The sequence below is a fragment of the Rosa rugosa genome, chromosome 2 (genome assembly GCF_958449725.1).
Source record: "Rosa rugosa chromosome 2, drRosRugo1.1, whole genome shotgun sequence".
Lineage (NCBI taxonomy): Eukaryota > Viridiplantae > Streptophyta > Magnoliopsida > Rosales > Rosaceae > Rosa > Rosa rugosa.
The window spans coordinates 10,102,670-10,127,544 of NC_084821.1; the positions used below are offsets into that span (position 1 = coordinate 10,102,670).

At 35.9% G+C, this 24,875-nt stretch overlaps 3 protein-coding genes across 3 annotated transcripts; 1 reads left to right on the forward strand and 2 right to left on the reverse strand.

Moving 5' to 3' along the window:
• The first annotated feature begins 5,103 nt into the window (after window positions 1-5,103).
• Window positions 5,104-7,528, forward strand: LOC133730312 (receptor-like protein 2). Its single transcript, XM_062157930.1, has one exon. It carries the CDS (start codon window positions 5,104-5,106, stop codon window positions 7,381-7,383), a length of 2,280 nt encoding a protein of 759 aa, XP_062013914.1. The 3' UTR covers window positions 7,384-7,528.
• Window positions 7,529-15,496: 7,968 nt separating this feature from the next.
• LOC133730313 (protein FAR1-RELATED SEQUENCE 5-like) lies at window positions 15,497-17,394 on the reverse strand. The gene is made up of 2 exons (XM_062157931.1): window positions 16,222-17,394; window positions 15,497-15,544 (listed from the first exon to the last, which is right to left on the reverse strand). The coding sequence occupies exons 1-2, from the start codon at window positions 17,392-17,394 to the stop codon at window positions 15,497-15,499; spliced, it is 1,221 nt and encodes a 406-aa protein (XP_062013915.1).
• Window positions 17,395-17,432: 38 nt separating this feature from the next.
• LOC133730314 (protein FAR1-RELATED SEQUENCE 5-like) lies at window positions 17,433-18,389 on the reverse strand. The gene has a single exon (XM_062157932.1). The coding sequence runs from the start codon at window positions 18,387-18,389 to the stop codon at window positions 17,433-17,435; it is 957 nt and encodes a 318-aa protein (XP_062013916.1).
• Window positions 18,390-24,875: the final 6,486 nt, after the last annotated feature.

The following is a 24,875-nucleotide window of genomic DNA, read 5'->3' on the forward strand; positions in this document are numbered from 1 at the left end:
TTAATAATAAACAAAATAAAAATTACAACTGATAGATGTAGAAACTACATCAAAATATAAAATAGCAAAAGAAATACTAGATGCAACAAAGCATCGGAAATTAAACCTAGCAAAAATACGAAGGGATGCAATTAAGCATTTGCTGAGGCACCAGACAGAGTCCGGGCGATGTAAAACGGTACCAATAGTATGGTCGACCATACTTCCACGCAAAGATATACGTCGAATAGAGGGTAACCTTCTATCAAGATGACCGCCGGTAGTATGACGGACCTTGCCTACTCCACGCAATAAAATGCGCTGAATAGAGAGCAATCTTCTACCTAAGTAATCAAAAAAGCAATTCCAACATGCAGATAAATTTATGGCCCAACAACAGTCTCCCGGATCCCAAATGCGAATCCTAACAGTTGCAGGCTCATTCACCAGCTGCAAAGCCCCAAGAAGGAAGGCCCAGCCCAAAGTCCTACTTGAACAATCCAACTGAACAGAGGTCCAGCCAACCCTAGCACAGGCCCACCTTGAGTAGCCCAAACAAAAAAGGGCCCAGGTCCATAGTTGGGCACCCAAAATCCCTCTGGGCACCCATACCTGCCTTATCCTCGACTCCAGTCGCTGAGTCGCCAGTCCTCGCCGGAGGACCCCCGTCCCGGACTAAGTATATTTCAATTCATTGATACTTACCCAACACACATTGCGCCAAACTGTTTCTCACATGCCACAAATTCAAGGACTATACAATAGAAAATCTACCACGTTATCAATCAATAGAGATATATAATGGCGTTAGAGCAAATGCACCATGTATTAATATGGATGTCAATGACCAATTTTGTGAAAAAAACATCAATGCACCGGCCCATTGGTATTTGTATAACCAATTCATGGAACCCAGGTGGTAGTACCAATTTGCTAACTAATCCTTGGCAAGCCGATTAGTCTGACACTTTGACCAATTCATAGTCCACGTTGGCACATGGGGTCACTGGTAACAACATTATTATTATTTGAATCAAATTCAGCTCTTAAATTTAAGTTCATTTTCAATAGTTGGAATCAAAGACAAGTAGACAACTATACGTTACTTAATTTTTCATTAACTTTTAATTTTCACAAAATTGTTTCAAAAAATTCCAATTTTTCTTTGAAAATTTCTACAAACACACACTTAGTCTTCTTACTTCCCACACCACCAATATCACCAATAAATGTTCTATGATACTAAAACTATATTGTAAGTTTATTAATAAATCAAATTTTAAATTTAAATAGTGTATTCGCAATAGAATCACCTCTAATTGGTGCATTAACAAATTTAAGATAATTGTCAATTTGAGTGAGTAGTGTATTGACATAGTTTTCGTCAGCGAATATGGGCGCGGCGAAAATTTGAGTTTTCGTCGGCGGTTTCAGTATGGGTGGAGCTCCAGTATGAGAAGTGTCGTAGGCTTTGCACGGCATGTGGATTCTTCGAGCATGGAGGTGAGATCTGTGATCGGAGATTTGAGTGGGAGGTGTAGCCGCTGGTGGTGTCGGGCCGAGACGAGGTGGACCGTGGGTTTGGTTCAGTGCCGAACTCGCCAGCTTCTGTGGCGGTAGTCGGTGGGCCGGGATTGACTCGTACAGCGTCGGCGGGGCTGTCGGTGCCGGAAGGAGGAAAAGCGCCTGTGGAAACGGTAGCAGGATCGGAGGCTATGGCTGCCAGTGGAGTGGTGGTCTTTCCTGAAAAACCGGTGGGAAGCCCTAATTTTGAATTAGGGTTGACCGCTGAGTTGACTGGGCCAGGGCTGCCAGGTTTTGGGCCGGATATTGATGGGTCTGTTATTGGGTCAGAGAGGCAGGTATTAGGGTTGGGCCTCAATGCTGATGGGGCATATATGGAGGATTCTGTTGGGCTTTTTTATGGTGACAAACACTCAAGGGCTTTGGGTGTGAGAAAGAGGCAATTCAAACCTAGTTTGGCGATTATTTCGTTGGAATTTTAGCTGGGTGAGTTGGTGGAGGTCCCGATTTCTATGGGCCAGCCCCGAAGAAAAAGGGTCGTCCACGCAAACGCATTCAGGCAAAAGATACATGTAATAATGCAGATGCAAATCTAAGTTCCAACTTGGCAAGGAAGGAGCTGGTTATTGTTTAATTGTTATTTTTAGGGGTTTAAGCATGTGTGAGTATGATTCAGTTTCTATGAGCCTTCTATGATGTTTCTAGTTTCTTACTTGTACCACAATTATGTGATTGGCAAGTGAGGGCTAATTGAATGATTTCTTTCAGTAGGAGGCGAAACTTTGTCATTCTTGGATAGACTTGCTTAAATGTGAGCTACCCAATGATGTTAATTAGTTTGCTTTAGCTTAGATAGGTATTACCAGATTTTCTTGTCGGAATTCTTGTGTAAGTTTTGTAAGCTATGACCTTTTCGCTGTTGGTTATTAAATAACAATCAACTTCTATTCAAAAAGTGTATTGACATAGTTGACAAATTAGCAAATGACATCAAAACATGAGTGCATTTGCTCTTATGCCACCCCAGGTATGATATTGTTGAGCATAGCAAACATCAAGTACCAAAATGTCAAAATTTAGTTGTTGGATATTAAATTGAAAATGATGATAGGTCGGGTGGTTTTTTTTTTATAATTAATCTAACCTCTTATTATTATTATTATTATTTTTTGTAAGACTTACCTCTCTATTTATTCACTTTTATTCACTGTATGGATATTGTCAAACTCCGCCCATCCCAAAATCCTTGACGTCCACAAACTAGTGATAATCCGTGTATCTGCAATATATGGATGCCAGTCATTAATCTAATATTAACAAACAGGCGTTCAAGAAGGGGCAGAAGACCTAATTAAGCGTGTTAATAACTTCAGCAATTGAATTTCCACTGACCTGATCATGATCCACCCGACCAATACCAAAAGGCAATTGCAGCTTCGAAGGTAAATCCAAAACTTTGTGGTGCACCAATTCCAAATAAATGTCTACCGATTAAAGGCAATTAATTGCAGATAGTAAGAACAGCCAGGACCCTGTGATGAGAATGAGAATCTTAATCAAATTAGGGTTTCATATATTTCTATGGTTCATGGGTTCATTGAAGGATTTGGGTGAGTTTGTGGTACTTAATGCTTTAGATGAGCCGGAGATTTGCATACATGGAACTCCTAGACAGTGTACAGTAAATGCGTGTGGCCAGTGACTAGCTCCACTATGGAGCTACATGTATACAGCCGCCACGTTGAGACTATATTCGAAAGGCACCGGCTTGTTGAAGAGGGAAATATCACTCCTAAATGCATCTGGGAGGGGTGGAATCAAGACAGGACTACTAATTGTTCTATCAGTCTATCAGCTTTATTGCAAGCCAAAAACTTATTTTACGTAAGTGAAATTCTCCCTTGACTTGATCTTATAGTTGAATTATATGGAATTCTCAACAAGAGCCAAGAAAGCTTTCTTAATAGTGTCCTCATTTCTTGTTAGTTTTCTGATGTTTATGGTGAGACATCTGTCACCTTGTGTTCATCACGTTAATTGAAACTAACAAAAGCGGATTTGGATCCTCTAAAGTTAATTTACCTAAATTTCATAAAATCCTAATCCTTCTTCTAATCCAATGAATTTAATTGTGCCACATAAGCTAACATTGTTTTTTGGACTTTTCTTCTTCTTAAATGAATCTTAACATCATTAAAATACTACAACTCCACAAGGAAAAAAAAAAACCCTAAAATTCGAACTGAATCCCATCTATTACCATCTATCGTCTTTTTTCTTCTTCTCCATTCTTTTTCCTCCTCTGCCTTCCGGAATCAAAAGAGTATTAGCAAGTGAAAAAGACCTGAAGGTTGAGATGAAAACTCTCTAAAGGTATTAGAGGGAAGATGGTAAAGACCAACATCTGTTTTGAAATGGCATGAGAATTAAGGCGGTTGCCATAATTTATATTAGGTCCTATTTCATTAAACGATTCAGTGGCGATCATTAGCATTTGTGTTCTTTGTTCTCTACTGCAACTGCATCCAAAGAAAATCCCAGTTCGTCAGTTCTTCGTTCGTTTGGATTTTTTTTGTTTTTCGTCTTCAAGGAGTTAACGGCAACGTCATGAAAGTTGGAAGAAAAAGACCCGAAAATGATATGAGCTGATGTGGCTATGTTTTAGCCATTAAATCATTTGGAAGCTCCAGATTTTAGTAAATTCACATAACTGCACACCCTCTGCACTGCAGAGGAGCTGGATCCAACAAAAGCAGACATTTGCACTTCAATATGGGTTATAACTAATTACATTTCATAGCGGTTTCTTTCAACTTTGAGTTTTGATGGGACAGACAGAAATTGTACCACCTCCTTTATTAAGAAAATTATTACGAAGTTTGGGGGGAAATTTACAAGAATAGGGTAATTGAATCGGGGCCACATAAAGCTAGAACTGAGAAATATACCCCTCATGTTATTGGTTTGACGGAGAGTGTGTAATTACACAGATAATGTAAGATGTTAAAAAATTATATGGTTAAAGCTACATGGAATGCAAATTGACAATTTGGGTCAAACTTGTACTGCAAACTGGTATCTAAGCCGCCCTAAACTGAAGAGGTTGATGGAAATAGGTTATAAAGATTAAAGACGGATTATAATTTGGTGTAACCAGTAATATTTAAACTCCAGAATAAATATTTTTTTCAAAAGGACGGTGATGATGGAAACTGAAGAAAAGTCGGCAGAAAATAGATAATTTTCCACACAAAAGTAGAGAAAAGCACGCTTCTGATCATCTTCCTTCTCCAATGGAATATCATGTGAAACATCTTTTATAACCAGACAGGATGATCTTCAGAATCGCTTTGTTTATTACCACTTAGGAATAATCTCAGAAATCCTTTGTTTATTACAATAGTGGAGGACTCGAGTATGAGTGAAGGGAGCCGCTAAAGCAAAGAAATAGTGGAGCTGCTTTAAATATAAAAAAAGGATATGGCAGAAAGAAGACACACGTTTAATGAAATTTATAATTCTTAGGCTTCTTCAATTGGCTTTACCAACTCTTCTATTCCAATATAAATACCAACCTCTGTGCACATTCTAAATCAAAATATGTCACAGTTACGAAGAAACATGCTAGTGCACATTCCAATTGCTCATACCTTCCTTTTCTTCCTCATCTTCATTTTCTCTTCCAATGTATCTACAAATATTCATGCATGCAACCAAAGTGAGCGCAGCTCTCTCTTATCCTTTGCCCTAACTCTGTCTAATTCACCACCTTTAAATTGGACTGCAGTTAATTGTTGCCATTGGGAGGGCATAACTTGCGATCTAGATGGTTCGGTCACCCATTTGAGCTTACCCTCCAAAGAAATAAAACTCAAAGGAGGTGTATTTCCTTTGTCAATATCACTTCAAAATCTCACACATCTCACCTACTTGAATCTCTCTCACAATTTACTTTATGGCTCACTAGATCAAACTGCATTTTTCTTGTCCTTCAATAATCTTGAGATCCTAGATTTGAGCTATAACCGTCTTTTTGGAGATTTACCATTTTCTCTACCATTCACTCATATACGGACATTGGATTTGTCCAGCAATCATTTCCATGGTGCAATTCCATCTTCAACTTTCCAACAAGCTTGGAATTTGACCAGTTTTAATGTCAGCAACAATAGCTTCACCGGGCCTATACCATCCTCCTATATTTGTCTTCATTCTAATCCCTTGGTTAAACGATTGGATTTTTCTTTCAATAAATTCAATGGAAAGATTTCTCCTGGATTAGGGAAGTGTTCGAATCTGAAGGTTTTTCGTGCTGGTCACAATAACCTTTCGGGATTACTTCCTGAAGATGTGTATAATGCTACCAAACTTGAAGAAATTGCATTACCTCTCAATTCACTATATGGCACCATAAGTGAGAGAATTGCTAACCTCAGCCATCTCAAAATTCTTGGCCTCAACTCTAATAAATTGAGTGGTGTGCTCCCTGCAGGTATTGGTAAGTTATCCAATCTCCAACTCATGCTCCTTGACTTTAACAGTCTAGAAGGTTCTTTGCCCCCATCCTTCATGAATTGCACAAACCTTATAGAACTGCGTTTGGCATTCAACTACTTGAAAGGGGACATCACCAAGCTTAATTTTTCCAAACTCAGTCAACTTGCTAAACTTGATCTAGGGAATAATTGTCTCACTGGTGTTGTGCCAATAAGCCTTTACTCATGCAAGTTCCTTAAAGCAATTCGACTGAGTGACAACGACCTGGAAGGACAAATCCAGCCTGAGATTTTGTCTTTAAAATCCTTGTCCTTCCTCTCGCTTAGTACCAATAGATTGACCAACATGACTACAGCAATGAAATTATTTATGCGTTGCAGAAGTCTTGAATTCTTGGCCTTAGGATCTGCTTTTGTAGATGAGGAAACGCGAGCTGATTTTGGTATTGTTGATTTTAGTGGACTCCAAAATCTTCGATTTTTGGATTTGGGCTATTGTCACCTTACTGGTGAACTTCCTATATGGTTATCTAAGCTCAAGAAGCTAGGGATCTTGTATATGGACCATAATAAAATCACAGGGTCAATTCCTTGTTGGTTGGGGACTCTTCCAATGCTCTTTTATATGAACTTGGGGTCCAACCTTATTTCAGGTGAATTTCCAAAGGCACTTTGTAGACTACCAAAGTTGGTATCTGCATGGACTGCAGATCAGATAGACGATAATGATCTTGAATTGCCTATCTATGGATCTCAAGGTAAATTATCGGTGCAATACACATTTTCTTGCTTTGCTCCAGAAATATACGTAGGAAATAATGCCATTAATGGGAGCATACCTTTTGAGATTGGCCAATTGCAGCTTCTCCATGCGTTGAATCTTTGCAACAACAACTTCTCCGGCTGCATTCCAGAGCAGATATCTAACCTCAAGAACTTGGAGGAATTGGATCTTTCCAGAAATCAGTTTACTGGAATTATCCCATCATCAATTACAAGGCTCAATTTTTTGTCAGCTTTCAATGTTTCATACAATAATCTCGCAGGATCGATACCAAGAGGGACTCAGCTCCAACTTTTGAATGCTTCTGCATTTGAAGGGAACCCAAAACTTTGTGGTACCCCACTTCCAAATGAGTGTCAACCAAATAATGGCAACGATAATGCAGATATTATGACCAGCAAAGACAATACAGATAATGAGCATCAAAGTCAAATTCCATGGTTTTACACTTCCACTGTTCTTGGGTTCATTGTAGGATTTTGGGGAGTTTGTTGCCCTTTGGTTCTTAAGAAGAAATGGAGATATGGATATTTCAAATTCCTACACAGCGCTCAAGATAGGCTCCAAGTGATGATAATTGCTTGTGTGTATGGCAATTGAAGGCTTACAAGCTTGAGTTCTGTACTCTTTTTTTCTCTTATTGTTGCATGTAGTTTTTTTTTTTTTTTTCTTGGTGTTGCCAGTGTGGGTGTGTTTATTTGAATAAACAGAGGATGGGCTATAAGATGCCCAATCCTCCATTGGGTGTGGGTGTGCTGTAAGGCTTGTTTTTGTTTTCACAGCTCTATTTTTTTTTTTTCTTTCTTTCTTATGTTTATGAGGAAGTTGGCAACAGACAATTCTTCAAGATAAATTGGAACAAACGAAATTAAAAAATTTTGCTCCACTAATTAACCACATTGTGATGTAAAGTTTATGAGTTTTCTGTAGCCATGTTATGTCTAGCTAGCTACACATATACATGCAAAATATGAAATCAAGTGACCATGCCAGGCTAGGAAGTATCTTTTATCTTGTTGAGAGAAGAGTAAAGTCGCGTACTGCACGCACTATTGAACATGCATGGAGGCAGATATATTCAAATAGCTAGCAGACAATCAAGACGTACAGGTCTGCAGAGCAGGAAAACTAATTACTTTGAAAGTGATCGAGTCTTGCCCCCGGAACCTGTTCGACAAAATACCAATGAGGTATGAGCTTCTGAGAGTGATGATGAGGCTCTACTGTAAGGTATAAGATTGATTTGGTAGTATGCGATTTCCATGCCAGGTCTATTAGTTCTCTCTGTTTCCGTTGACGTTCAATATTTAATGTCTTAGGTTGTTTGATTGTTCCCCTTTTGTTGCAATTGTTTTCGCTTATCTTTGGAGGTTTGTACAAGAGATTCGAAGCTCTGACTAAAATCTTCTTAGCTAGGTTAAAAAAGAACGTAGAATGCAGTCAATGCTTGTGTGCAACACCTGGCCAAATAAATAACATAAAAAATGGACAAGGTTAAACTTTTATATCCTATTTTTAAACTCCTTGCTGGGAAATTACCGGCAAAAGAAAAGGAAAAAAAATTATTATTGGATCCATCACCACCTGAGGAAAGTTGATGATAAAAAAATGAAAATTGAATAAAAATTAGAGTATTTTCCGCATGAGCTTTAGAAGTCAGATAGGCTTTACCTTCCAATGAAACATCCCATATGTGCAAAGACTTGTAGTGGAGATCGAACTTCCAGTCTTGACTCTTGAAGCGTGTAGTTGGTGAGGTGAAAAGGCAGAAAGCAAGAAGACTGATGTTTAATTATATAAAACACCAATTGGCTTTGTTAGCTATCTCTTCTTTACAGCATATATACGGCCTTCATCGTTACCTTGGAAATCTGACCTATCTCACCCACTTGAATCTCTCTCATAATTCACTTTATGGTTCACTATCTAGATCAAACTGGATTCTTCTTGTCCTTGAATAATGTGGAGTTCCTAGATTTAAGCTATAACCTTCTTTTTGGAGACCTACCATTTTCTCAACGATTCATTAATATCCGGATACTGGACTTGTCCAATAATCAGTTCCACGGAAATCTTCATTCTTCCAAAATGCTTGGAATTTGACTAGTTTTTAATGTCTGCAGCAATTCCTTCACTGGGTCGATCTATACCATTATTATCCTCTAATATTGATTCATCTTCATTCTTATTCCTTGATTGATTAAGCTGTTAGATTTTTCCTTCAATATATTCAATTATTTCTTGTGGTTTAGAGAAGTGTTTGAAACTACAGGTATTTCGTGCTGGTCATAATAACCTCTCAGGATTACTTTTACAGGATCTCTATACTGCTAAGGAACTTGATCAAAGAACTTGCCTTGCCTTTCAATTCATTATATATGGAGCCAATAGTGAAAAAATTGTTAACCTCAAACCTCGAAACCATTGACCTCAACTCCAACAGATTGAGCGGCAGGCTCCCTATGACTATTGGTAAGCTGTGCCAATTGAAACTCGTATTCCTTCAGTTCAACAATCTAAAAGCTTCTTTGCCCTCATGTTTGATGAACTTCACCAAGCTTATAGAACCTCATTTTGTTAAATATTTTGGACCATTGGATTAGTAATATATCCAATGGTTCAAAATATTTAACAAATTGGTAACTTGTTTAGCCCTTAGCCTTTCCAATTTTTTTTTTTGTCTATATTACTAATTAATTTTATCATTAGCGAATTAATGTTTGATTAATGCTTGTTATCAATGGACAATTACACAATTGAAGGGATTCGTGGGCGGCGTTGCAGACGTGGTGGAATGGTGGTCTGGGCTTGGGTCAACCCTGGCTTGCTGGGCCTTGAGTTGGGCCCCTTCTCTTCGGGCTGCCCTCTTGGGCCTTAATTTGGGCTGGGGTGTTTTGCCCTAGACCCAACTCTATGTTCTTTAGTTTTGACTAAATTATATTATTTCCTTGTATTAGGATGCTATTCAATTTGTAGGTTGGATGTTAGCTTGCATACTAAACTCTGCTATGTTTTTGCACTAAATATTTGAACCTCCTGGCGCACCACAATTGCTTGCATTGGCAATAGGAGGCTCAAATGAAAAGTATTTTTTGTAAGCCTAGTTTCAAGTTTAGTTTTGGCAAGCTCTGGTTTACTTGAGCAAGATTTGTAACAGTGAATATATGGTACCGGGTGTCCTTATGGACCGTTTGTATGTGCCGTTCTATCAATGGAATTTATTTGAACTATAAAAAAAAAAATTTAATCAATTGAAAATTACGTTTTTTCCTTATTAAAAACAAAAACCTTCTAACCTAAGCTCGCAAAATTAGTATTAGCACTGAGATTCATAGTTGATTCATAGTTAAGTAGTCTTTATTACCATGTAATTAATTATATCATTAGTAGTTTCCTTAACCAAATATAATTCTTTTTATGCATTTTACAACAACCACAACAATTAGTGTAAAAATAGATAATATTTGTTTTAAATGTAGTCAAATGAGAACCTACTTTAGGACTTATTTACTCAAATGAGAATTTACTTTACTCTAATGAGAACCTACTTTACTTAACGAATACCTTATTTACCTTATTTACTTTAATGAGGATTTTTTTTCTTCTAATTACCACATGTGTCCTCAAAGTGGTTACATGAGTCCTCAAAGTGGTAAATATTATATAAAATAGAACATGTATGAGAAATGTTAATGCCCATAGCTTTACCCGTCCTCATTTGTGTAATAAAGTTCTCCCTTGCGTAATTAAAGTAATATATTGTGTAATGTCCATCGTCAAATTAGTAATTACTTTTAATCGTCGTAATTTACCACAAACTCCAACAATTGATGAAAAAATGATAAGTTTTGTTCTAATTATAGTAATTACTCCACCTACAACCTATGTACTAGTTTATGGATAATTTCACTAGTGTGACAATAAATTTGTTGTTAGAGTGGTAAATCTTTATGTTTTTATCATTAATGAAATGATTACTACAATTACTACACATTTTACCACAACCACAACAATTGATGTAAAAGCGGTAACTTTTGTCCTATTTATAGTAATTACTCAACCTAAACTAATGTACTAATTTATGGACAATTTAACAACTACAACAACAAATTTGTTGTCAAAGTGGTAAATCTTCATATTTTTATCATTAATGGAATAATTACTCAATGACTACATATTTTACCATAACTCACAACTAATGATGTAAAAGCGGTAACTTTTATTCTGATTGTAGTAATTACTTCAAAAACTATACAATTTACAAGATTACCAACCATTTTACAATTCCGACAACATTTGTGTTGTGAACATGGTAAAATTAAAATTAGACCAAAAGATATGTAACAACTCAGTATTATAAGGAGCTTCTCCACTTGATAATCAAGGTTCTCCATTTGATAAAAGTTGTCCAAATATGATATTTACATCTTTGACCACTCAATTACAATAACCACAACAACTATTGTCATAAGTCATAATTGTAGTTCAACTATGTGTAATTTATTATTTTGACAATACTTGTTACATGATTTTTAACAATGTTACATATCAAGAAAGAGTGTGTTGTTAATATGGTAAATTTTATTTTTAAAAATGACACATGTCGATATTTAATTGGGTAACCTGTTGACCAGTTCAGTAGGTTTCCACTATATTAATTTACTAAAAGTAAAAAAAAAAAAAAAAAAATAAGGGTATGACATACATCAAGGTACTCTAGACGACCCCAATCTGAACACTTTTCATTGTACTAACACAGAGCAAGAAATCATGAATCAATCGCTTCAATCCAAGTTGAATTTCTTCACACAACCATCATAGGGATTGAAGACATGCATGCAATCCCTAAACTGGGAATAAAAACAATGCAGCTAAACTAACAATTCACCACTCACCTCCTCGAGCCTTTGTCTCTTTGAGAGTTCGCCTCCTCGAGAGTCTTTTGACCCCCCCCCATCTTGCCCCTTTGTTTTTCTTTGGCCCCATAGAAAAACAATTTGTCGCCTATATATCATTGTCGTCTTTACCATGAAGCGGCACTTTGGTGAAGTTCAATAACAATGAAAAACACTAGTATATTCAGAGTACCAAGAGTTCAAAATCAAATTGTATATATGATGAATTTATAGGTTGCTCTTAAGGCAAAGAGTTAGTTTCTGTATGGGACATAGAACTGCCCCTATTCCTTTCGAGTCTGATAGGCAATACTTTATTTATATTGGTCACCAGCCTTATGTATTCACTTCGACCACCGGGCTCATAGGTTTGTTTCCGCCAATGGCCTTCTAGGTTCACTTCGGCCACCGACCTCATAAATATTTCAAACAAAAAGGCAAAATCAAAAAGTGTTCGCTAAAGGAAAGAACACTAGTCTACGTAACCTGGGTTTTGCCCCCTTGATCTAGTTTTTACCCAAGACCCTTGTAACAATATTGTCCATGTCTCTTGATGGGTTGCATAATAGATTCTCGTATAGAGGTGTACTTGGGAGGAGTCATTCTTAGAATTTGATTACTGGCCTGGCACTGAGATTTATAGTTGATGCGTCTCATCTTTGCCCAACTCTGTTCGAGATTTGTATTCTGTCACTCCAGTCCTTAGTGACCGAAATGAGATTTCCTGAGGTGCAGCTCCTGCCATCATTTTTTAGAGAAAAGCGCTTCCTACATACTGCTCCATTTGTTGGTGATGAAAAAAATCTGTATAGGATTTTGACTCACCAATAAATATGGAATGGAGTGGGAGTTGATCAGGAACAATTGAGAAGCTTCCTTTTTTATCGTTGACTTTTCCCACAGACGATGCTACTTATTGGTGATGAAAATACAAATTGGATTTTGACTCACCAATAAATTTGAACTGGAGCGGGTGCTAACTAGGAATAATCGAGAAACTTTGTTTGACCGTTAACTTGAAGAGAAGGGGTACCTGCAGAAAACCCTATGATGCCTAAGTAAGTATTTTCCTTAGTTGAGTGTAGTAAACTAGTTGAAGATGAGATGGGTTACCTGGCTATCGAGCCTCCTATTTGTAGGTGAATGCTTACTTGGGCGGAAAATCGTCATCATTTCCACATTTATGGATGTCATCATTACTGCGCTTACTACTGTCATCATTACCACACTTATTACTGTAATCATTGCCCACTTATTTCTATAACCGTTTTCGCATTTATAGCTGCAATGATTGCCTTACTTATAGCTGTAATTATTGTCACATTCATACCCGAAATCATTACTACATTTATGGTTGAGTCATTTGTCTTAATTGTGGGTCAAAATTGGTTGATCACCCTCACAACCCTTAACCTGTTTTACAAAATATGACTATTTGGTATGTGTGACTTCACAACACTACGTTATTGGAGTTTGAATAGATTTCAATTTTATTTTTGAAAAATAAAATTCAGTTTCATTTTTGAAATTTGAAATTAAAGTACAAATTCAGCTAATGGGTGCTTATTGCCCCGTGGCGTTCGGAAGGGATTAGTCCGGCTCTGCTGGGATACCCCCCGAAGGGTGTGTGTGTTGCTAACTTTCTAACGCTAACCTCCCCCAATCAATTAAAAAAAAAAAAAAGGATAAGTTTGATCAACTTACCTTTTCTATCGAAACTACTCATTTTCAAATGACATCCACACTGTTCACAAATATTCATTTTGGATTTTAAAAATTTCTTATAATTTAATCTATAACAATTTTCGCATTGAATCCACAAATGCCTGTATTTTTGAGTTACATTTAAATTATTAGATCTCAATTTGAACTGAAGTGGTTTCTAACACTATATAAACACATCAAAAGTTCTTCAAAAATGGAGCATCATCCACAAACTACGGGTCTGGTTTCTTCATTTTCCTCATAGAAAAAAACACTTAGTATGTTCGCTGGAATCCAAGGCCTGCTGCTAGGCTCTTGGATTATTGATAGTTGTATCCCTGTGGTCAAACGCCTAACGAACTACAAGCACTTAGTAGGGGCGAAATTCTGTCTAAAGAACATTGCTAATCTGCAAGCCTCTATCGAATCACAAGTCAGTCTTCTTGCAATTAAAATTTCTTTATTTCATTCGGATGTTATGTATTGTAATCTATATACCATTGTGTAAATTGTCATTGTAATTACTTATATATAGCTATAAGTATATTTGAATTCATTGATATTTACCCAACACACGTTGCCCTAAACAGTTTCTCACATGACACGAATTCATGGACTATACAATAGAAAATCCACCACATTTGGGTGTTGCAGTTGCCACCTTATCAATCAACAGAGGTATTGGTTTAATCAATTCATGTATTAATATGGATGTCAATGGCTAATTTTGTGAAAAAACATCAATGCACCCGGTGGTATTGGTATAATCAATTCGAATTCGACTTCTCTCTAGAATTCATTTTGCTATAATCTGCTTGGATAACATTGTGAGCTCGCCACGTCAGTGTGGTTCAATCTAAGGGCCATTAAACTAACAACACAGAAAGCCATAGACTTCACTAACGATCTCAAATAGTACTTTAACATCAACACTGAATCGAACAAGATCTCTATCCCTCGACTCCTCGCATCTCCCTCTCTCTCTTAGCCCAATTTCCTCCTTCCCTTCACCATGCCATCTAGTCGTGCACTGAATCGAACACGATCTCTCGACTCCTCACATCTCCCTCTCTCTCTTCGCCCAATTTCCTCCTTCCCCTCACCATCTTGTGTTATGTTATTCATTGAATCAAATTGATTTGGGTGCATTTCAATTTATTGGATTTGGGCGGGTTTTGTTGGGAGGTTGTAGGAATGAATTCTAAATCGTTTTGTTGATGCAGTAGATCGAATTTGAAGATGACTACTTTGTTGATGTGTTTTCTCAGGTCTGTTATGATTACCCTTTTGTTTGTTCTGCATATTGTTAGTATTTTCCATCTGTATTAAGCATTTTATTATCTGGGTTGGTCTGTTTTAAAGCATTTTATTAAATGCAAGATAACGTACATTAGCTTCATAGCTTGAAGGTGAAGATGAATAACATTAGCTTCATAACTTACAAACCAGCTTCAGCATTTTCTCTCTTAATCTGACCAAAAGTTTCGAAATTGGTAAAATTACAACATCTATACCAATCCTTACAAATTTCCAATCTTTCCTCTACTTCACACCAATGGTACCTTCCTACTCCAAATCAAAGCTCAGGGCGTACAAATGCATTATTTTTTTCCACACTTAACTCATCAATCAACAATGATGTACTAAATCTTTTAGTACTACCAGCATTAAGCTAAAAGGTGCTCCCCCAACCGCCCCCCATAAGATGTACATAGATTTCAAATCAGAAAGCAAAATAAAAATAAAAATTATAAGTTAAAGAAACATTGCTGTCTTCAAAAAGCACATCAATATATTGTGGCATACTGCACAATCATAGCTTAAACATTACCATATCAGACATCAGACTCCTATTGTAATACATGTGGGCAATTACCAAAACACATAAAATATAACGTCATGGTGATCAATGTCAATACCAGAGTACCACTTCATCCTTATTAAAACCATATATATATGTATCCCATTTGGATAATCCTGCTCAATGCATGTGCTGCAGTGATCTTTCCTAGAAGGAACAAAAGACTAGCTATTGCTCTTGGGACCAGACAAACAGAGGAAGTCTTATTAAAACCAGGCTTAATTTTATTGCGATATGAACGCTACAGCATAAATTATATTTTGACGTCACTACTAAAATCAAGGAGCATTAGAGATGGGACCTGAAACATTTGATAAAAGAATATAAGTGTAATACCTCATAGCTCCATCATCCCATGCCACTCATGTCCAAGAACATTCTAAAATGGCAATTCTTAAAGTATATATTGAGATATATATAGCTTAAAGTGTAATAAGAAATGTGATTGCATAGCAAGTTAGGAAGGTGAATTATATAAAGAGCAAGAGACCAAAATGGAGAAGCACCAGAAACATACATGAAAAACAAATAAATGAGAAGCATCTCTGTTCCACAAACTGATGAATAGCAAAAACAGTTCCACAAACTGATGAAAGTCCCAAACAGTTCCACAAACTGATGAAACTCCCAAACTGCAGAAGAAGACAGCAAGCTGCATGTACAAAGCCTAATATCTACACGATTCTGTGATATGCTTCACCACAGATGGCAAAAAGGAGAAGAAACTGAACTCTGAGTTCAAATCATTCATCACCACGGTATGAGTCTTTCCCATCATCTTCCTTGAGAGTTAAGTAATGCTTGGTAACTAAAACTTTGAGGTCCTTGAAATGGCATCCATAACATTGGAATTGGCGCACCACAATTTCCAGACTGATGACATGAAAAATGAAAAAACAAACCTGAATAACTTTTAACAAAACGAAATACCTTGGTTGAATCAGAACTAGATGAACAAATTTTACAAAAACGAAATACCTTGGTTGAATCATTACTAGATGACTTTTCTCGCTCAAGAGTACTCCCTTTTCGATTCTTGGCCAAACTTTTTTCAAAATCACCTATAATTCTTCTTTTTCTTCCTCGAGCACTCTCCCTTTTCTTGAATCCCTTGGCTTGAACAACTTTTTCCTTATCCGAGTTACTTTTGGCTATATTAATACCCTTAATCACAGTACACGATTCTGTAATCTGATCATCCTTACCAAGATGTAATGTATCCATTTTTGAACATAACATGTCTTCAATAGCTTTGCTTAGTTCCCCCAAATGATGAACAACAAACTTATATGTCTCTTCTCTCTCAGCGGCCCGAGATGAAATCTTGGTGGATATGGAACTTAGAGACTTGTACCAAGATGTTTGTTGTAGGTTGGTATCTACATGGATGTCTTGGTCATACATGTCTTTCACTCTTTCAGATCTTGCTTTTCTTGTCCATGTTTTTAGAATATACTGATCATGAATTTCTTTGACATTCATGTAGTTAGTAAGGATTTTTATTGCATGGCGGCACAAAATACCTTCAATCTCAAATAACTTGCAACTACATGACACGGACTGGTCTTTCTTCACCCTAACACATCTCTCCTTTGGATGAACATTAAAGGCAACTTTATACAAAATGTCATCACCATCTTGAATACATCCAACTAAGTTGTAATCAAGAGCCTTCTCATACTGAATATGGAATTCTTCAAACAGAGCTTTAGTGTAAATATTTCCAGCCTTGATCACCATTGAAGAAAATATCCCAATAACAGGTAACTTGTAGCACAAAGCATACTTTGCCTCTAACTCTTTATACCGCTTATCATTGAGCAATCTGTCAAAGTGCTTGAAAAACTGAACCACATCATAGTCTGACTTAACATATGGTTTTAGGCTAGCATTGAAACTCTCACTTAATTGGGTGGTATGCATTCCAGCAGACCATGCCCACTTGACATATGGTTTTGCCCATTTCTCCTTTAATCGAAATATACTACTCAACCAAGGATTTTCATGTGCACTGTATTCATTAAGCATTGCTTCCCACACAACTAGGAACTCATCCTCCTCTTCATAGTTATTCATACATTTTGATAAGAAGGTGGTGACCCGTTCATCACCTTTGAATATACTACTTGCTTTCTTAATGGCATTTTGCATTATATGCCATGTGCAAAGCAAGTAATATGTGTTAGGCATCACATTTGCACAAGCTTTAGCCATTGCAGCATCCTGATCTGTAAAATAGACTTTGGAGCCTTGTTAGACATTGCCTCCAAAAACGTCTCAAATAACCATGTAAACGAATCAGAAGTTTCATCATACATCAATGTTGCCCCAAAGATTACAGTCTCACGATGATGATTAAATCCCACAAATACTCCAAATGGACGATTGACTTCATTAGTTCTGTATGTAGTGTCAAAACTCACAACATCACCAAATAAACCATAATCAAGTATCATCCTGGCATCAGCCCAAAAAATATTTGTTATTTGGTCATCACTATCCAATTGCACAGCATAGAAAAATGAGGGATTTTCTAATGCTTGATTTTGGAAGTATTTTAATAAGGATCCTGCTTCTCCATATGCCAATTTCTTTTGCCTTTGAGATTGAAGATAATTTTTCTGATCTTGTTTAGTGAATCCAAGAGCCTCTCTTCCACCAACTTCTCTGCTCATTAACTCGAATGAAAACTTCAGTGGGATTCCAGAATCTTGTACCAATTCCATCTCAGCTCTTTGTGAAGAAGTAACATTTCGTTGAGATGGTAGCATGTGAGCACACTCTTGTATTACAAGATCATGGCTGTGAATTTCTTCAAATTGAACAACTCTGTACCTACCACTTGATTTATCCAACTTAATGATCATTTTAGCATCACAACTTGTTCGTGTCTCCGGTCGAGGATTCTTAGTCAAATGGTCTCGCTTATCTATTGTACGTAAACCTTCTTTAGAACAAACAAATATTCTTGAGATGAGCTTACCAGAATGCTTGTTCTTGTAATGTGTATGTCTTCTAATACTAAATCCAACTCTTCGCCCATACATGTTATAAAACTCATATGCTAATTCTTCTGAGTCAAACTCCATACCATTCCTTGGCTTATAATCTGGACTAGTCGAGTCATCTCTATCCATAGGCTCCATTCAATCATTCATTTTCAATCTATAACATATAAAATCTATATTAACATTCCAATCAAATTCAGAAGCAAAATGGATCATGCTATGAAGTTTGGCTTATATGCTACTCTGTTTTCGCTACTCTGTTCAGTTTTTAGCTCTGAAACAAAACAAAAAAATAGAAGAATCTGATATGACAAACCATAGAATCAGATCAAGAGAATAAGAATGATTGAATCATGTCTTAGCTAAACATATATACATAGAATACTTTAATAGGATAAACACCCATCGATACAAGGCTGAGATTTCAAAGAACCAAAACTCAAAACCAAAAACGCTAAATGGGATAAGATTAGGATCCATAAGATCAATGCTAAAGAGCTAGATACAGATACCTGAATGATGAAAGCAAAGTACCAGCATCTAAAGATGAATGAAATTTGGACTGAGATAAAGAGTGATCGTGAAGAATAAGAGATGTATCAGCAGTGAGGAAGAGGAAGTCTGATTGGAGGGAACTAGTAGAAGGTAAAAATTGTTGGAGGGAAACTTGAAAAAGCCTTAACATTTGGAGATCGTTAGTGAAGTCTATGGCTTTCTGTGTTGTCAGTTTAATGGCCCTTAGATTGAACCACGCTGAAGTGGCGAGCTCACAATGTTATCCAAGCATATTATAGCAAAATGAATTCTAGCCGAGAAGCCGAATCCAATCAATTCATGGGGCCTAGGTGGTAGTACCAATTTGCTTACTAATCCTTGGCAAGCGGATTAGTTTGACCAATTCAAGACACTGGCACATGGGGTCACTGGCAACAACATTATTATATTTTTAATCAAATTCAGCTCTTAAATTTAAGTTCTTTTCCAGCAGTTGGAACTAAAGACAACCGTACGTTAGTTAATTTTTTTTTTGCTATTTTTTTTAATTTTAATTTTCACACAATTTATTTTAAAAAATAAAATAAAAAATTTTGAAAAATTCTATAAACACACACTTACTCTTCTTACTTCCCACATCACCTATAAACATTCCATAATACACAAACTATATTGCAATTTATTAATAAATCAAATTTTAAATTAAATAGTGTCTTTGAAATAGAATTGCCTTTAATTGGTGCATTGATAAATTTAAGGCAATTGTCAATTTGAGTGAATAGAGTATTGACATAGTTGACAAATTAGCAATTGACATCAAAACATTAGTGCATTTTCTCTTATACATCTGACATATGATATTGCTGAGCAAAGCAAACATGAAGTACCAAAATGTCAAAATTTGATTGTTGGATATTGAATTGAAAATGACGATAGGTCAGGTGGTTTTTTATAATTAATCTTACTGTTGTAAATATTATTATCTATGTGGTTGTCCACGTAAATACTTATTAGTTATGTACTTTTATGCAAACCCTACCTCTGTATAAAAGAGGCTAATGAGACTGAATGAGAACACTTCTACTTCCTCCCAACTATTCTCTCTATATCTTCTTTCTATTTTATAACACATTATCAGCACGCTTTGCTCTATAATTTTCATAAACTCTTTGATGATCCTGAGTTTTTGGTGCAACTTTATTGTGTTTTTACCTTGACTCAAGATCTATGAGTTTTCTCTTATATATCAATTTTAGTTATGGCATACTCTTTTAAACTTCTTATTAATTTTTATCAATTCAATTCACCACAGTTTGCGATACATTTTAATTAACCTTTCGGTTTTTCTTGCAAGTTGGTTGTATGCATACATGCAGAAAGTTCTGGACCATAAATGGCTGACTTCATGCTGTACGTTTATTCAATTTGCATTCTTACTATACTTTTGTAACTATGCACAATTAGATGTCTGTTCTTTTGGGTTTTCTTCCTTATCTAATTGTATATGAATAAACCGGCAATCCTCAATATATACGCTTTTTTAGCTAGGAATTTCAAGTTGTCATATAAACATCAAGTGACAACCCGTTGAGCTCGTTGCCTAATTGGCTTTTTGTGAGAAAATTAAAGTTGTCACATAAACATTAACCGACAACTCATAGAAGTCGTCGCCTAATTGGGTTTCAATGAGGAAGTTCAAGTGGTCACATAAGTCATCAAGTGAAAACTTGTAGAAGTCGTCGCCTAATTAGTCTTTTGTGAGAAAATTAAAGTTATCACATAAATATTAACTTACAACTAGTAGAAGTCGTCGCCTAATTAGTTTTTCGTGAGGAAGTTCAAGTTGTCACTTAAACATTAAGCGACAACCTGTTAAAGTTGTCGCCCAATTGATTTTCAGAGAGGAAGTTAAGGTTGCCACATAAACATTAACCGACAACTCACAGAAGTTGTTGCTAAACCATTCTTCAGCGACAAAAATTTAGTTGTCACATAAACATTAAGCGACAATTCGCAGAAGTCGTCGCCTAATTAATTTTTTATAAGGATATTAAAGTTGTCACACAAACATTAACTGACAACTGGTAGAAGTTGTTGCCTAATTGACATTTTGCGTGGAATTAGGTGTCGCATAATGTTAAATGGGCGACAACTGTCAATTTGTCGCAAATACCTACTTTATGCGACAAATTGGTTGTCGCTGATGGGATTATGTGCGACAACTGAAATTTCCTCTTATTTGCCAAGTTTTTGCGACTAATTTTGAGTTGTCACAATGAAATTTCTCGTTTTTGCTATTTTCTCTTATAGTGATATATGTTATAAATAATCCCTACCTTATAATCTCTGATAATCTTTTATTTGGTGTTGTAAATTTTGTTTGGATCAGTATGGTTGAGATACCTATATTAATTAGACTTCATCAGTATGTTAAAGATTGGTGGAGGTCCTGGTTTCAGATTTGTGATGGAATAAAAATGGATTCAAATTTGCTCACCATTTTTATTTTGTGGTGATATCACCACCCAATTAAAACATCATAATTAACTATAATTATGTTTTATAACGCATGACAGTTTTATATTGAGTGGTGGTATCACCACCAAAGTATTGGTGGTGAGCAAATTTGAATCCAAAATGGTCTCCTTTTATTAAATTGCTTTGACTATTCTGTTAGTACTTTATTCTCATATTTTGAATTCTTTTTTTTGAAAGGGGGCTGGTGTGGCTGCCCACAAGTCTTGATTAGTGAAATTGCAGAATACATGGGGGGACGTAAAGCTTAAACCCCAGATTACAATAAGTGTCAAGAGAACAACTTGAAATAATACCAGGAGTCTCCACTAAATCTATGTATTCTAACAAGCACCAACTAGCAAAGAGTGCACAACCGGCTACTCTATTTGCTCTGACAATGCAGTGACATAACGGAAAGATTACTCTATCACGAAGAAGTATCATTACAAATAGTACAGCTTTCCTACTATGTTGCCGCACGTAAACAAATCTGGCGACACTCCATTTCATTCTGCCACTAGGAGGTTGTGTCCATTTGATCAAATAAACTGCTCGCTGCCTCTCTAGGCCAGATAAGGCACACTGAGCGTGCATACCGGGACCAAGCCCATTTCGCGCAATTATATACTATATGATCAGTGCATATTTTTGTCTTTCAATTGAAAGAATTTCAGGTATGTATATTTATCTATTTTGACCATTTGATTCACCTTCTTTCATTCAATTTGGAAAATTGATATGGTGAACTCACACCTATATTTATTTGTGAATTTTGTAATTAAAATAGATCGAGACCTGAAGTCTCTTGATTCGATTACAGAGGACCTGAAGTTCCTTGAGAGTTACATAATTAAAATTACGACATCAAATTTTCTCAAAGCTTAACGAGGGTCAAAAGTTCCTCAGAATTATAAAATGATCGAAATCACATGTTACTTGAACCCTGATCATATGGGGGCCTGAAGTTCCTCAAGGTTATGAAATATAAATTAGAAAATTATGACATGAAGCTCTTCAGAACTTATGTCAGTAACAAGAGCCAGAAGATCCTCAGAGCTATACAATTGAGTATATGATCCACATATTTATCCCCGATTGTAAAAGGGTTGTAAGTGTCTTAACTAGCTTTTTCGACATTGGGGTTCCCTCCTCTTTGTGACTATGTGGTTTTGAAGTTCAATGTTGGCAATGGAAGTAGCTATACATTTAGCTTGAGGTTCTATATAAGATACCCTCGTGTATTTAGAGGAGAGATAAAAGATATCATATTTTGTGAAGTTAACCAGATCAAAAGTTCTGTGTATTATTCATTTACGGAACCATAAGTTTCCATTGCTAATTAATTTATTTATTTTTCTTCATTGTGATATTTCTATTTTATTGTGTATCTTCAGTATAGTACATATTTTTTATTCATACGGACTAGCAGTCCTATGTCTCGATTGAACCAGAAGTTCAAAATACCATATAGTAGAACCTGAAGTTCTAACCATAAAAACTCAAACCAGAAGCTTTGAGTACAAAATATAAGTTGGTTATAAAGTGAACTTGAAACTTCACTTTAGTTACTTCGAGCCTGAAGTTTCGAGCACCAAATTTATTTGAACCTGAAGTTCAACATATGAGATCTTAGAACCCGCAGTTTTAATAAAAAAAATTCGAGCATGAAGCTTCGGTTACGCGTGATTTAATCATAATTTAGTTAATAACTAAAAGAGATCGAAACTTGCAATTTCTTGATCCAAAATTATATGAGGACCTGAAGTTCCTTAATGATCATACTGACTAGATGAGCACCTGAAGTTGCTTATGAAGTTTAAACTCGACATTTCGAGAATATCATTTTGGCCAATAGTTCAAAAATGAATTTAGTCCCTTGCAATTGTCAATATTTTATAATTGATGTTTACTAAAGGTATTGTCAATATTTCACAATTGATGTTTACTGAAGGTAAGGTAACACTCATCAAGAGTTGTAGACCTTGATTTATGGCTCCGAATGAGCTACTATCATGTTAGCGAATTTGACGTATTGTCTCACTAAGTGCCTCCAATATGGTTGGAGAAGATTTTTAAGCTATCATGAAATATTGTCACACTAAGTGCCTCCAATATTGTCCAACTTTTACAGTAAATTGAGGCATATATATAATGTCATGAACCAGAAGTTCATTGAACACTATTTAGCATGATCGATTACATCATCTTTGTCTACCATGTTGCGTGGAATCACTTACAAGTTTGATGATTGCTAACCTTACTCACAAGCAAATTGTTTATTTACCGAATATTTGCGAGTTGTCACTTTAATGAGACAATCCTCCTGTAATGAAGGGAAGACAGATTGTTCCCGAAGAACGATATGAATTAGTGTGAGATATTTATCCATTGTCTCATTTTGACATCGAGAATTGATAAAAGAAAGTGACAAAATCATATGCTAAATACAAAGACATTTGCGTGGGTTAAAGTCCCTAAAACCAACCATACTATCACAAACAATCTAGACCCCATTTGATTTGTGGTATACATGTATCCAAATGACATGGTTCTCCTAAAGAAAATGTCATAAAATAATGTTAGAGCACCTAATATGGCTAAACATACAAAGGTTGTAAGTACGCTATTAGGGAATGATATATTAGTGATACAATAATACATCAATATGATTAATGCTCATGAATTAAATGTTTTTGACCTAAAACCTGGTTTGGGTTCGCCACCAACCAATGAAGAACTTCACTCCAAAGAAACTGATAGATCTTTGAACGCATCTTTTGCGCATGGTCATAATAAGACAGTTTTCCTGCCATTAGGGGGAGGAAAGACTATTGTCATTTGAATAACGGCGTGAATTTTTGTGGAATGTATCCACCAGGTCTAAAGTTTTAAGCTCCCAAAAAGGGAAGATTATACAAACCCTGTAATGCTTTACATGAGATTCATATGTAAAAAAATCCACATTCACTACGTGATTCATCTATGAGAGATGATTGTCCTAGAAGTGACAATGTATGACCTAGAAGTGGCATGGGTACCTAATATCAATAAGCTTATTACAGCTAACGCATGCATATAAGAATGTGTAGGATCTATGATTAATGATCATCGATATGATAATTTACGAATGGTAGCTACCAAAGAAAAATCATTAAGGGCTGTATGAATGCTATACCACGTTTCATTATGAATGTCGACAAAGTATATTAATTAATAATTGGCCAAATTGAAAAGAGACAATTCTAATGAAATTAAATATTTGAAATGTGATGAAATCATGAAATACTTAGACGTTTAAACCTACGTGGTACAAAAAGGTATTTATCAACAGTGAAGATAAATCACTATGACACTATGTCTATTTATAAAGACATGAGATTATGAATATCTTCCCTTATACGAATGACAATTTTCTATAAGTACAGCATTACATATAGCTGTTATATTGACGAGAGATTTATAACACATTGTCACCGTATATTATAAAGATCTTAAAGACATATTACTAAAAACAAAATCTCAAAAGTAAAGGGTTATTATAAACGTATTGCTTATGAATCTTCGAGGGATTCAAATACACGAAGGATTCAAATGCAAGTCCATGAATTGTTG

Excerpts from the sequence above, each read along its gene's own strand:
- LOC133730312 (XM_062157930.1), top strand. The coding sequence starts at position 5,104 with ATGTCACAGTTACGAAGAAACATGCTAGTGCACATTCCAATTGCTCAT.
- LOC133730313 (XM_062157931.1), bottom strand. The coding sequence starts at position 17,394 with ATGCAAAATGCCATTAAGAAAGCAAGTAGTATATTCAAAGGTGATGAA. Across the intron at positions 15,545-16,221 it reads CTAGTAATGATTCAACCAAG|GTCCCATCTCTAATGCTCCT; the intron begins GTATTTCGTTTT and ends CAAATGTTTCAG.
- LOC133730314 (XM_062157932.1), bottom strand. The coding sequence starts at position 18,389 with ATGGAGCCTATGGATAGAGATGACTCGACTAGTCCAGATTATAAGCCA.